Here is a 15,107-nt window from a genome sequence, read left to right as displayed (position 1 = left end):
CTTGGACAATTGGCACTTTTAATGAGTTGGGGGACAGGTACCTGATTTTGACAGGTACCTGCACCCCACTTCCGTTCCGAGCGATGCTCGGCAACAGAAGTTCTCCTTCCTCCCCTTTGCATTCTTCTGGGACACTGACAGGTCCCAGAAGACTGCATCCACCATTCACAATGCGCAGCAAGGGATACTTCAGTTCCAAACCCATGCCCCATTCATGGAGGACACAGGCCCCTCCCTAGGACAGTTGGACCTGTTGATTCCCCTCTGACCCCCCCTGAATGTTAGTGGTTCCTGTTGGTCATCAGGCCCCCACCCCTACATGGGGTGGTGTGGTGGGTTGGGATAGTGACTGGGGCTCGTGTGCTTTACTGTGATGGGGGGCGGCACTGGCTGCTATGGGATGGGCCGCAAAAAGGGTTGTCTGTTTCTTCTGCGAACATTTCCAGATGGATCAGACGGACGGTGACTCAGGCCTATTCTATCAAGGGTCGGGTTCCTCCTTTCCCTGTAACGGCGCACTCTACTAGGGCGCTTAGTGCCAGTGGCACAAGTTTGCAAGGCGGCCACTTGACTTACTGTAAAATCCATTTCTGAGTTAATTGAAGGACACAGCACCCGCCCCTCTATGGAGTTAGAAAAAAAGCTGTTCAGTCGAAGGGATTGCATGAGGACTCAAGGGCATACAATGCGATTAGAGGAGAAGCGTTTTAACCTCAGGCAACGTGGGGGGGTTCTTTACTGTTAGGGCTACAAGATTGTGGAATTCTCTACCACAAGAGGTGGTTTCTGCAGGTAGTATGGTGGCTTTCAAAATACTCTTAGACGTACATCTCAAGGATGAGAACATTCAGGGCTATGTGAGATGATTACAGCCACACACACCTACACAGGTTGAACTGGATGGACTATTGTCTTTATTCAACCTCACCAACTATGTAACTATGTACTACTTCTGACACTGCTTGTTACAAAACTGAAGACCTATAGCAGAGAAGGGGAGTATACCTCCTGGGACTGCCCATAGGCATAGCTAAGTCTTTTTTTCTGCATAGTGTCCTACTCCTGTAGGGGAAATATAACCCTATGGTTCTGAATAATGGAGAAGCTGTGTCCGTCAGTGAACTCGGAGAAATGGATTTTACGGTAAGTCAAAATCCCATTATCGGCACCTGCAGTGAATCTCAAAGACAATGTGTTTTGAACGCAGTGTGGGAATTGCACATAGGATGCCCCTTTCCTGCACCAAATTCTGGTGTAAATTGGCCCTAAGTGCCGGTTCACATACGTGCGGCTGTGGAGATCGCATGTAATTCGGAGCGCACTGCTCATTCATTACATGCGATCTCCTGTGCGGATGCAAATTCAGCCATACACTTTGTATGGCTGAAATTCGCACTGCACCCGCACCAAAAGACGCACAGGAGGCATTTTTTTTGCCTCATCAGGATCGGATCGCACAGTGGTTCATACTTGTGCGATCCGATCCTGTGCGAACTGTCAGATCGCACTGCGATATGCGATCAAACTGGGGGTGTCGTTAACATACACCCCCTGCGTATCGCATATGGCAGTGTGAACTGCCAGATGTGTGAATGCGATGCAGGAACAGGCTGCGTATTCGCAGCCTTCCCACATCGCACAAGTGTGAACCTGCCCTAAATTGTGAGATTTCCTTGATATTTATTCATTCTTGCAAAAAATAAAAATAAATGTTGAGATTAGAAAAAGATGTATCACAATGTATCTTTTTTTTTTTTTTTTTTACAGGACGACAGGAAAACCTTTCCATAATTTTATCAGCTGGCAGGACCTAAGGGCAGCTGACCTTGTCAGTTCCTGGAACAGTTCCCTGCTATTAAAGGTAATATTGTGTACTTGAATACTGTAAAATCATATTGTGTAATTCAAGTTATAAAGGTTTTCTGCTGGGCTGCATTTGCAGATAGCCTTGCAGGTCCATATCCAAGACAGAAACATTTTAGAGAGGTTGCAAACAACCCCTTCTTTCATTACCTATAGGAAGAATGTTTCTTGAAGTGGACTTGGTCTCCAAAAGTGAAGATTAAATAAAATGGGTGTGTCTGCATTGTACAGTGAGAGAAAGTATTTGATCCTCTGCTGATTTTGTACCTAGCATAAGGAGCAAATTATTCAGAGAAAGGGAATACAATAAGACACGTGGCCACTCACTAAAACTAAAGGAAAGGCGGTTTAACCTTAAAGTACGTAGGGGGTTCTTTACTGTCAGAGCAGTAAGGATGTGGAATTCTCTTCCGCAAACAGTGTATCAGCAGGGAGCATCAATAGTTTCAAAGCACTATTAGATGGGCACCTTAAAGACCACAACATACAGGGGTATACAATGTACGGTTAACAGCAAACACACACACACACATCATAGGTTGAACTGGATGGACTGATGTCTTTTTTCAACCTCACTAACTATGTTACTATGTTTGCCCACTGACAAAGAAATTATCTGTCTATAATTTTAATGGTAGGTTGCAGGCCATGTGTGTCTATAGTGGTCACAGGGTGGACTTCATGTGATTGGTGTACTTCCTAATATATTGGCTCTATCCGCCTTGCATCACTCCAATACCCCTGTGCCAGCAGTAGATATAGTGTGGGGTTATATGTCTATGAAATATGGAACATGACATCCTCAGGATCCCATCCGCTTTTCTGTTTGGGTGCGACCACAGGTGTGCAGTGACGCACAAGTGGGTGCACCTCACCCTGCACTTAGGTGTGGGCATTTGGGGACACACTTTGGATGTAATTCCTTTTATAGCTATCATGGTACTTTAGCCTGTGAGTGACAGGTGATAAGTGGGTATAGTATAGATCAATATTGGGCCAATTGAGGAAGAAATAGGTGTATATATATTTTAGAGCAATGATTTTAGTATGGGCCAGGAAGGGGGGGGGGCCCGCAGACAGACCACACCATACCCCAACCCTCCCCCCATACCCCCCCCCGGACCACACCAGCCCGCACACCGGTCGCCGGCTCACTCACCCTGGCCATGTGGAGGGTGGAGGGCAGTCAGCAGCAGCGGTGGCGACGGCTTCCCCTTCACTCTGTCTCCTGCGTCTCCTCCTCCTCGGCCAATGGCATGGCTTCTCATTTCAGCCAATCGGGAAACGGGTCTCGGGACCCGCTTCCTGATTGGCAAGAAGGAGAATCTGTGTGACAATAGCGAATATTCATTCACTATTGTCACACAACTGGGTGGGCTCTGCGCCCCAAACCCACCCTTTTTTGAAGCCTATTAGAGCCTCTGGCTCTAATCATGTGCTTAAAAAAAAAAAAAAAAAAAAAAACCCCATTGGAATCCATGCGCCCTGCCCTGCATGTAGAATAGGAGGCTGGACGCATGGATGGGGGGCCCCTGGTCCTCCATTGCACTATGTCTGTCGGTCTCTCCCCTCATTCTTTGGGTTTTTACTATTTGGGGAGAACAGTGTAATGCCTGGCACACTGAACCCCCTTTCATTCTGGTATATGGGGAGACTGGCAAATTACATCATCATAACTTCCCCCCCCCCCGATACAACCCGCCCCACCCCTGTGTGGTGTTGGGCAGGGGTAGGCACGGCGGCTGTCTGTGACACTTTTAGATGCCCATTGGCCTTCGAGGCTGTCAATCATGGTGTGGGGCGTTTTCGAACATAACCGGAAGTGGCGTTGTGTCGCAACCGGAAGTGACGTGTCGGGCAAAGGAATGCAGAGCCACCCGCACTTCCGAGTGTGCAAGCCTTTATGATGCGGCTGGGGTCGCTGATGGAGGGATATAGACATATATTGCCATTATTGCAGTTTTACATTTCAGTCTATGCTGAGGCTTTGCATAAACCTTGGTTACAATGCAATGTACTAGCCTAAGTCAGTGATTCACAATATTCATACTTTTTATGCTTGTTTTAATTTTTAGCTTAATTTTATCACTTTACATTATCAGACGCCATCATCATTTGCAATTGCTTGTGGCTGGCTTCTGCACATATGGATGGCTGCTTACACTGTATGGTCCCTTATTGTATGGGCACTGTATACCTTTAGTAAACAAATCCCATCTTAATGACCCACACTCCTGACCTCTGCTCCCTGTGGGGCGGGGCAGAGTATTGTGGGTGGTGCAGACTGCCTATATAACATCTTGTGAATTTGATGATGGGTTAGTAGTTCTTTTGGCTCTGAAGTAGAGGGTTCTCCCTTGAAACACGTCAGCCAGATATATGCGTATACCATCACGTCATCCAGCACCATTGGAGAATCCTGGTAGTCCTGGAGGCGATTGGTTCCAATTTCCTTACATGCGTGCAATTATCATGCATTTGTGTGTACAATGTATGCTACCTTTTTTTTAACTGTTTGTGGTAGTGCACAAGGTTGGTGCGCCTTTCTCTTGTTGTCTCCCTTGTAGTTCTGGGCTGATTCCTCATTGTTCTCATGATCATTGAAACTCCACGAGGTGAGATCTTGCATGGAGCCCCAGACCGAGGGAGATTTGACAGTTATTTTGTGTTTCTTCCATTTGCAAATAATCGCACCAACTGTTGGTGCACCCTCTCATCAAGCCCCTTGACGATGGTCTTGTAGCCCATTCCAGCCTTGTGTAGGTGTACAATCTTGTCCTTGACATCCTTGGGCAGCTTTTTGGTCTTCGCTATGGGGGAAAGATTGGAATCTGATTGTTTCTGTGGACAGGTGTCTTTTATACAGGTGACAAGCAGAGATTAGGAGCACTCTTAAGAGTGCTCCTAATCTCAGCTCGTTACCTGTATAGAAGACACCTGGAAGCCAGAAATCTTGCTGATTGATAGGGGATCAAATACTTATTTCACTCGTTAAAATGCAAATGGTGTCGTTGGAAGCAATAGTAACCTCCAGCACTGGTGTAAGTGGACATAAGTGGCAGCCTCCAGGTTTCTCGCAGGAAACCTTTATTTTAAACAGCTGACGCTTGTGGATTATGTCTGTCCTAGCAAACTGGTGATAAACATACAGGAAAAGGGGATAAACACACAGTTGTGACTACATGCATATCCTCAATAACATATATGTCTTTGCATATAGGTAACATATGGACATTTTAAACAGGTTGAGGTTAGTAGTATTCGTGTTGGTAGCATACTATTGTGTATTTGCACATTTTTTCCATCCAGTTTTTCCAAGAGTTATCAAAAGCAAGACAGGATAAAGAGTTAATGGCCAATAAGCTTTCAAAGGTGTCGTTTCTTTGAACCAATACCTTTTTTACCTCTGATTTGTTTGCAGATTTATCACTCTTCCGATTGCGAACAATTAAAGTGTGAGTGGCCAGTAACAAGTGGGAAAGAACATGTTTAAAGTTGGGAGTGGAATTTTTCAGTACCAATGGGGAGTATTGCAAGCGCTGGATTAGGCTGTGATCTATATCCAGTAAGGGTAGATTTCAATTGGAAGACCTGGTTCCAATAACTTTTTATACTAGGGCAGTGATGGCGAACCTTGGCACCCCAGATGTTTTGGAGCTACATTTACCATGATGCTCATGGCATCCCCAGAAGATATGTAGGAAGTGTCAGGCCACAGTTGCGCAGCAAAAAGACGAGGTGTCTGGGAACATTTTAGCCAATCTATGGGGGCGGGGGAGTGCTGCCATCTATTGTATAATTTAATCATCATTTCCCAGTGGGCAATGCAACGGGAAGCTTTAGAAATTGCCTGGAAGGCAATCTTCCATTGATTTGCAGTGAAGGTGGAATTTAGGTCCGATTCCCACTTTTTTAGGGATGTTGATTTGTGAAAGGATTGTTTCTCTTGCATAAGGTTGTAGATGAGTGAGATACCTTTTGGTATTGTGTTCACAGGATGTATAGAATTGCCATATTTTTGGGGGTAGGTGTAGGTCTGGAATGGGGTATGTGCCCAGAAAATGCAGTATGCGAGCGCTTGGGAAATGCAAATTTCTAGGTAGGTCGTACTCTGTGAGGAGTTGCTCTACACTTTTTGGCCTAGAATGTACTAAAGTTTTCTAGGATATTGATACCATAGGTTGGGTACAGTTTAGTGGATAGCATAGGGATTTTGGCTTCTGGCAGACCTAGTGGAAACTGGTATTCCACCTTTGAGGAATTGGATGTACAATGTGTGTGTGTGTGTGTGTGTGTAAGAACCTCCAGGCTGGTATAGATACTTGTATAGAAGGGGAACTATCCTGGATATCCCATGGTTTCCAAAGATCACCTATAAGGTAGGTTTTTAAATCTTTTGTAGGGGCTATCGATTTCTATTAGTGATGCACCGAAATGAAATTCTTGGCCGAAGCCGAATAATAATGAAATGCTTGGCCGAAGGCCGAATACCGAACGCGGTATTTCGCATTTTTTCCATTTATTTTGCCAATTTTTTGTCCTCTCTCTTGTCCTCTCGTGTCTCTCTCTCTCTCTCTCTCTCTCTCTCTCTCTCTCTCTCTCTCTCTCTCTCTCTTGTCCTCTCACTCTCTCTCTCTTGTCCTCTCATGTCTCTCTCTCTCCATAAATGTTACTGTAGGGAATGGGATTCAGTGCACACTGCAGCCTTGTACCATAGGGTTAATGTTAGTGACACTGTAGGGATTGGGAAGGATGCTGGGAGCCTTGTAAATTTTAATTGCAGATACAGGGCACTGGGCAGGTCAGGCTTAATATGGTAACATCAATTACTCAGTGACAGTCAGTCAGTGTCAGTGTGGACTCGATCAGATTATACAGTGACAGACAGTCTCTCATAGTGGTGGTAGTAGGAGGCTGGAGGTGGACTAGTAGGAGCCTGGAAAGGAGCACAGCCGCATACATACATTACTCACTCGTGCACTGCAGCCCGCCCCACACATTCAGTGAGTCTTACTCTCCTCCCTAGTTTTTTCAATGGCACATTCAGGAAGCCAATCACGCCGTGAGTAGCGGCACAGCGGAACCAATCAGGTGTGCAGGCACGCGTGATTGGTTCGCTGTGCAGCTAATCACGGCGTGATTGGCTCCCTGAATGTGCCATTGAAAAAACTAGGGAGGAGAGTAAGACTCACTGAATGTGTGGGGCGGGCTGCAGTGCACGAGTGAGTAATGTATGTATGCTCACCGCTGAAGTGTCCCGGCTTCACGGAAGTCTGTGAGTCCTCCTGTCCTCCTCCGAGTCCCTTCCCCCTGCCTATGTAAATATCGTGACCTCGGCGATATGAATATCGCCTACGGCCACAAAACGATAGTCGATATCATATCGACTATCGTTCAGCCCTATTGTTCGGCACAAAATTATTCGGCCTTTTGACTTATTCGGCCGAACACCGAAAGTGCTATTTTTTCTATTTTCGGCCGAATAATGTTCGGCCGCCGAACATTCGGTGCATCCCTAATTTCTATACCTCTATCCACAATGGTACATCTCCATCTCTGAACCACCACCTAATTTTGATCCAGTCTGACTGCCCACATGTAATCGTTTAGATCTACTAGAACAGCACTTCAAACATGTTTGTGGAAAACTAGGTTTGAGCATGAACATCTTGCTCTTTTACCTCTCCAAATGTATTTCCACATGAGCCTTGACAGGGTTTGAATGAAGGGGATGGGAATAGGTAATGCACGAAATATGTAGAGTATTTGGTGCAGGATTATCATCTTGAATTTTGCTATTCTGCCTAGCCAGTAAATTTCTCTTTTTGAGATCTCTGAGTTGGGTTTCTATCTTCGCGATTTAAGGGTTTAAAATTGGTACTAGCTAATAAGGAGGTTGATTGTCAGTTTTATACCTAGGTATGTGATGTCATGTTTACTCCATGTGTAGGGGAGTGTTTGTTAGAGCCTTTGCTTGGTGGTCTTTAGTACTCCCAAGTCTAGAATAAAGGATTTCATGTAATTGAAGAAGTAAGAAATATTGGGGCAAAGTGGATGTTGCAGCTTTGGTAAAGACTTTTTGCATGTAAGGGGATAATATTTTGCTGAATGTTTTAAGGTACTCATTGGAGAAACCATCAGGACCAGGAGACTTGCCATTTGGTAGTGTAGGAATTATTGATTTTAGGTCGGATGTTGTGAATGGGGCATTTAGTTCATGGATGTGTGTTTCTGAAAGAGTAGGAAGATTTAACCTTTTGTAGGATTTGTTGCATAATTGCAGTAGTCTGTTGGGTTGTTGAGGGTCGTTCTGTAAGTGAGAGCGCTCTGTAGTAATCAGCAAATTGGTCTGCAATTTCTTGTTGGTTAATATTTTGTGGTGTAGGGATGGATGGATAACATGAGCTATTCTAGTTTTGGTGCGGGCTGCTAATTCTCTTCGCTAAATGTTTACCAGCTGTATTTGTGTTGGCAAAAGAATTCAGTTGTAGGCGCCTGAGATGCCGATCATACTGTTGAGAAAGAAGGTGTCTCTGACTCTGAGTGCGGAGAGAGTATTTGTGAGTGGTATGTTGGGCGAAGTTTTATTACGAGATTCTAAAGTGTGAATTTCAGAAAGAAGAGTTGAGTTTTTCATTGTAACTTTTTTTTTTTTTTTTTTTCTCTCTGGCTCGAATTTGAGAATGCCTCTCATGAATGCTTTGTGTGCATTCCATAATGTGTAGGGGTCTTCTGCTGAGTCTTTGTTCTTGTAGAAAAAAAAAAAAGTCCCTGAGACGCTGAGAAACGACTGAAGTGAAATTGGGGTCTTGTAGGAGTCTAACATTCCAGCACCAGATAGGGGAAGAAGGGGGGACATCCTTTTCTGCAATCGATAGGGAAATTGCAACATGGTCAGACCACGTAATGTAGTGAATGTGCGCTGAGGACACCTTTTTGGAGCAGGCATTTGTCCATCAAAAACGTATCAATGCGGGAATATGAACAATGCCTGTGAGAGAAATAGGTGTAGTACCTCTCATTAGCTTAGTGGCATCTCCAGAATTGTTAAAGCGGTAGTATACCGCTTTTTTTGACTTTTAACTACAGGTAAGCCTATAATAAGGCTTACCTGTAGGTACAATTAATATCTCCTAAACATGCACGGTTTAGGAGATATTACCACTGAATGCAGCCGCTGACGAGTGCGGCGCATGCGCTCTGAAGGTCCAGCGGACCTTCAGAGTTCCTTGCCAGGAATTGCCGGAAAATTACTCCCGCGCGGGAGTGACGTCATCGCGGCTCCGGCCACTCACAGCGCCGGAGCCGTGGAACCCGGAAGAGACGCCGTGGGATCATGTCCACTCCCACAGCGGTGTCTGGGGGTCCGTGTCAGGGCTTCGTTCTAAAGTAAGTAATTCATAATGAGCTAGTATGTAATGCATACTAGCTCAATATGCCTTTGTCTTGCAGGGTTTTTTTTTTTCATTAGAGTATACTACTGCTTTAAGTTTGTCGACTAAAATAACACAATTTTAGTGGACTAAAATAGGACTAAAACCATTCAGATGAATAAAATACGACTAAAACTAAAATGGCATTTTAGTCATAAGACTATAACTAAAACTAAATTGAAAGTTGACCTTAAAATTAACACTCCTCTGCTGGCCATTTCTAAATCGGCAACACAATTCCATCCAGAATCTGTAATAATAGCACATTAAAGTTTTAAACATGTATTGTGCCACCGCAGAAGCATAAGTAAGGGGCATCTACTAAGCTGCTGAAAGAGGACAAAATTAGGAAAAAGGCTTTTCTTATATTTTTTCTTAATATTTAATGTTGGTAATATATTCAGGTAATATGTTCAATGACATTACAGCCAATATGGTTTACAGTTTTTTGTATTTTAAAGTTGCACTTCGGTTTGTCGAAAAGCAATATTTTTGTTTTTGCTTATGAAACTCGGTTTTATATACAAAGACGTTATATATCACAATGTGTCTCTAGTGCATGTTCAAACCTTAATACCATAAATAATAACCGATTTTTGATTTTTACTCCAGTAGTATATAATTTGTTTGGAAATGCTAGAGAAAATGTTTAAGTGATGCATTACAATTAACCTAAACCTATTCGATTTGTAGTTGACCAAAATGTATGAGATTTTAGTAGACAAAAATGTACTGGAGATTTTAGTTAACTAAAATAGGACTAAAAGAATTCAAATGACTAAAATACGACTAAAACCTAAAATAGCATGAATCCCTCCTTAAAAACCCAACCAGAAAAACACAGATTGGAAAAGAGATAAGGGAATACTTCTCCATTAATGACATGGGGGACACATCTCCGGACATTCCATGGGCGGCCCACAAGGCCACCATTAGAGGCGCCATTATCCGCCTTTCATCTCGGATACACAAGGAGAGACTCCTTGACCTGACGCGCCTAGAATCAGAATTCCTGGCACTCAAACGGCGTCATAAATGCAACCCTACCTCAGTTCCCATAGCGGAGCTGGACTCGGTTAGAACTCCACTTAATTTGGCCTTGACGGCCAAAGCTGATAAACACCTCAGTTGGACGTGAGCGCGCTTCTATTTTCAAAGGGATAGAATTGGTTCCCGTTTGGCTTCCACCCTCTCTCCCAAACCGCGGCTGCAGGCTCCCCCTCTAATGAAACTCCCGAATGGTACTGGTACTCGCAATCCCCAGAATATATAACGAAGGCCTTTAAATACTTTTACACTGATCTTTACAGCAATGCCCCTGACCCGCCCCACTCTTACTCCACTCATTTCTAGCCTCTATTCCTTTCCCTAAACTAACTGATGACCATTGAGCACTATTGGATGACCCCATATCGGCGGAAGAAATTGAACTAGTCATTAAAGACATTAGTAGTAGCTCCTCCCCTGGTCCAGATGACTTTTCGATCCCATACTATAATTCCTCGGTCCGATCCTGGCCCCCTACCTAGCAAGGCTATTCAATGATCTTCGCACTAACCCACAACTAGATAGCTCCCTTTAATGCAGCATATATTACGGTAATACCCAAGCCTGGCAAAGATTCTAGCGAGGTTAGTAATTATAGACCGATTTCACTTATTAATAATGACCTCAAAATACTGACAAAGATATTGGCTAACAGACTTTCATCCTTCATTGCCCAATATATTCATAAAGACCAGGTAGGATTTATCCAGGGCAGGCAAGGCCCCGATCAAATTAGACGCGCTATTGATGTTATCTCGTTGTTGCAATCAGGATGGGACGAGGGTCCGCCCCAGGAGGGCATTCTCCTTTCTATTGATCTACAGAAAGCCTTTGACTCTATTTCTTGGTCGTACTTGTTCTCTATATTGGATACTTGGGGTTTTGGAGCACGGTTTGTAAATATCTTGAAAGCGTTCTACTCCAACCCCAACGCTAAAGTCAGATTCCAAGTCTGTTACTCAGAATCTTTACAGATATCAAGAGGTACCCCACCAGGGCTGTCCCCTCTCCCCCCTCCTGTTTGCGATCGCAATTGAAACCCTAGCCGTAGCTATCAGAAATGACACTTAACATTCATGGAGTTCACTGCGCCCAGGGCACTCACAAATGCGCCTTGTTCGCAGATGATTTACTCTTATTTATCACGTCCCCGCTGATTTCCCTTCCCAATGTTTGTAGGCTCTTAACAACGTTCGGAACTATTTCCGGACTACAAGTGAATATGGCCAAATCAATGGCTCTGAACATAAAAATGCCACCCCCAGTGATAGCTAACCTGAAAGATAATTTCCCATTCGCATGGAGCGAACAGTCTATACCTTATTTGGGGGGTCACCCTAACAAAGAAAACAGACCACCTACATAAGGCTCACAATCCCCCACTCTACTCTAAACTGGAATCGGACCTCACACTTACCTATCTCTTGGATAGGTAGGGTACATGCGGTCAAAATGACCCTTTTACCCCGTATCCTGTATTACTTTAGATCACTCCCTATTCCCGTCAATGGCACTCATCTTCGCAAGTTCCAGTCTCGAATTCTCAAGTTCGTTTTGGGCTCGAAAGGCTACAGATTTTCTAAGGATATCTTATTCAGAACTAGAGCACAGGAAGGGCTAGGACTTCCTAACCTGCTGTGGTATTACCAAGCAGCACAGTTGGCGCAGATATCAGTCATATATTCTCGTGGGGTAAAACCTGAGTGGGTCAATATGGAACGCCAAGCGGTCCCTCTCCATACGCTAGACTACCTGATGTGGTGTGGCGAGAAGTATCGTCCAGCAATTCTAGCACCTACTCTCTCACACTCGTTCTCTCTCTGGGACAGGCTCCGGGGTAAACCTGAAATCACCTCCCCCATACGACCTCTGGCTCTCTTGTTCCAAAACCCCAATTTCCCTCCGGGCCGGAATATTACCTCGTTTAAATGGTGGCTAGATAAGGGGTTGTACGGAATAGGACACTTCTTTACAGCATCGGGCCCGATCTCCCTTTCGTACTGTAAATCTAAACTCAAAATGCCAGCTACTGAACTCTTCCGCTTTCAACAAATCTCCCATTTCCTTTATTCCATCTGGAAATCCAACGTCACTCCTCCCAAGGTAACACCATATGAGGCATGGTGTGGTAATGTCATGGAGCAGAGGGGTGGCATCTCTGCGATCTATGGGTCACTTACCGATAACCGTCAGAAACCTAGTTATGCCAGAGCATGGGAGGGTGACCTCTCGCAGGCATGGGACGAACAGTCGTGGTTCTCTGCCATGTCTGCGGCTTATAAAGGAGTGCTAAATGTCTCCCTTATTTAGGCAAGTGTCAAAGTCCTCACTAGATGGTATATGGTTCCTGAGAGGTTTCACAAATTCTACCCGTCTTCTTCCCCGCTCTGCTTTAGAGGTTGCTCCCTCCTAGGCTCTGTTGTTCATATGTGGTGGGACTGCCCCAAAATAAGGGGCTTCTGGAATAAAGTATTTAATATCATCAGGAAAGTCATGGGTCTATCTATCGTGCAGTCCCCACAGATTGCTCTGCTTAACATGACTACCCCGGGCGCATCCAAATATCAAAAACGTCTCATTCACTTCATCCTTCTGGGAGCCAAAATGACCGTAGCCAGCGCTTAGAAGCGACCATCAGTTTCCATATTGCACGCTAAAAGAAAAATTTCCTGGATCATGTCGCAAGAATTGTTAGCTAGCAAACTCCTGGATACTCACCATCTCTTTGAGGTGGTGCGGGAACCATGGACTGTGTTCACTAAAACCCCGTTACATGCTCTGCAGCATTAGTGCGATCCTTCTTGTTCTTAGGGACCTGTCAGGAAAACTTCTTCCTCTCACTTTCTCATTCTAAGACCTCACTCCTCTGTGCTAGTATTGTACCTTCTTTATCATGGTCTGTTCCTTCCTCTGTTCTCTTTTTATAGCCTCTTTGACTCTCCTTTCTATTCCTTTCCCCCTTTTGTCTCTTCTTTCTCTTCTCCACATCATTTTCTCTTGAGCATTCCATGCTTGATGAGTAGTTTTTGGGACGCTAGTTGCTCCCTGCCTTCACTTATTTGAAAGCCTTCTCGACTATTAGGGTTGCATATAGCTCAATAGCCTTTTGATCCGAATTTGTAACTTTACTGCACTCTTTTATAAGGGTAGATTACTAATACCTTAAATCAATACTAGAACACCATCCTTCTCCCCCAGGGACATGGGCTGCTTCCAGGGACACACTGCTGCCTGCTCTGACCCAGGATTTAGCAAGTAAAGGACAACCTAGCCCTTCCATCCCACAACCTCCTCCTCTAGCCTTGGAGAGACCAGCTACAGACCAGGGTCCCAGGAAGGACATATTCCCACAGGAGAGCCAGCAGAAACTACAGTAGCATGGAGTAGATCGGAGAGGCGCTCTGACAGCTGCCCAGGCCAGGCGCCTCTTCTCACCCTGACAACAATGAGGAGAGGGGGGTCAGATGAGCAGAGATGAGGGGAGCATTGAATACAGCCAACACGAACTACACCGGCCAAACCTCTCCCTGGGATGTCGCCCCCTCACCCAGCTCCATGTCCCAGGCTCGGAAAGACACATTCACCACCGGCGAAGACGACTGAGGTCAGCCACTGACAGGGTACCGAGCCGCCCCCGTCCAGACCAGCCTATCAAGCCAAAAGCGAAAGCAGCAAGAGCCGTGTGTAGCCCAGCCACCTGATGCATTGCCTGACTGACAGCCCCTGAGGCCAATCACAGGCAGGAATCCCACGGCCCGTCCAACCGTCGGAATACAGGAGCGGGCCTTGCTTGAAAGAAAAAAAAAAAAGACCATAAGGAGATGGCCAATGAGGTCGGAGGAGGGACTTGAGAGGAGATTCCCGGCAATTGGCATGCGTCACGGCGAATCGTTTGCACTCCATGCTCATGCCTGGTGCCAGCAGTAAATGGGCTGAGGAAGGCCAGGCGCCAAGACGCAATTTCTAGTTGCAATTGTGACCTGGCGCCTGGGATTTGTCAAGCCCTGCCTTGGGCAGCCACCATTACTGACTGTGGTATGTTCTGTACATGGTGGGTGAGCAGTGCTGTAACTAAAGCGACCAAGTCACTCATCTCTTCATGTTCTTTCTTACAGTACAATAGGGGGCTGCTAAGAGATGCTTTACTTTTCATATTCAGCAGAACCCTGTGCATAGTGTGACATTCCAGACTGAAAGCAGCACCTTCCTCCAGGTATGCCACTGGGAACAGACCCAGGACTGTCCCTAGCAAACTGGGATGCATGGTAACCTTATCCAGTGTCTTGATCTAATACTGTGGATATGCAGCTAATGGGGCTTATCTAAGACACTCCTATCTTTACCTGCTAGTCTCATTAAGTTTGGTGGGAGATTTGGCTGCATAGCTGCCTATTTTTCTTCTTGCTGAAGAGATAGCTGCAGTGCAATCTTCCCCCCTACTTTTTACAGATCTGTTTTTCTGAGCCTCACCTGCTGCTGCTTCAGTATTCTTTTCACCAGCCATCAGGGGATGAACTTTGACCGGAACCAAAGCCTCTTTCTCTACCAAGATGGCCACCTCCACACACACTGTGTGGAAAGAGGCATTGTAAGTCAGAAATGAGAAAAAGATCAACTGCAAGAAGACCACAGGCAATACTGGTGTGAGATGAAGGAAAAAAAAAATATATAAAATATTATTGTCTTCTGCTTGTCCATTTTGGTCATGGCTTCCACAGATTATCTTCTCTTTAGAGAGGAACTGAACCCTTTTAATTATGTTAC

General features: G+C 45.1%; 1 protein-coding gene across 1 annotated transcript in view; it reads left to right on the top strand.

The window, feature by feature from the left end:
- The window catches only part of GK5 (glycerol kinase 5), a 110,860-nt gene that overhangs the window by 39,064 nt on the left and 56,689 nt on the right, over window positions 1-15,107 (top strand). The window contains exon 4 of the mRNA XM_082248902.1: window positions 1,768-1,861. Coding sequence (XP_082105028.1) covers window positions 1,768-1,861 — 94 coding nt within the window. The remainder of the gene's footprint in view (window positions 1-1,767; window positions 1,862-15,107) is intronic.

Source organism: Pelophylax lessonae (genome assembly GCF_965119305.1).
Source record: "Pelophylax lessonae genome assembly, chromosome: 3".
NCBI classification, from domain to species: Eukaryota; Metazoa; Chordata; class Amphibia; order Anura; family Ranidae; genus Pelophylax; species Pelophylax lessonae.
This window is presented reverse-complemented; position numbering and strand designations above follow the sequence as displayed.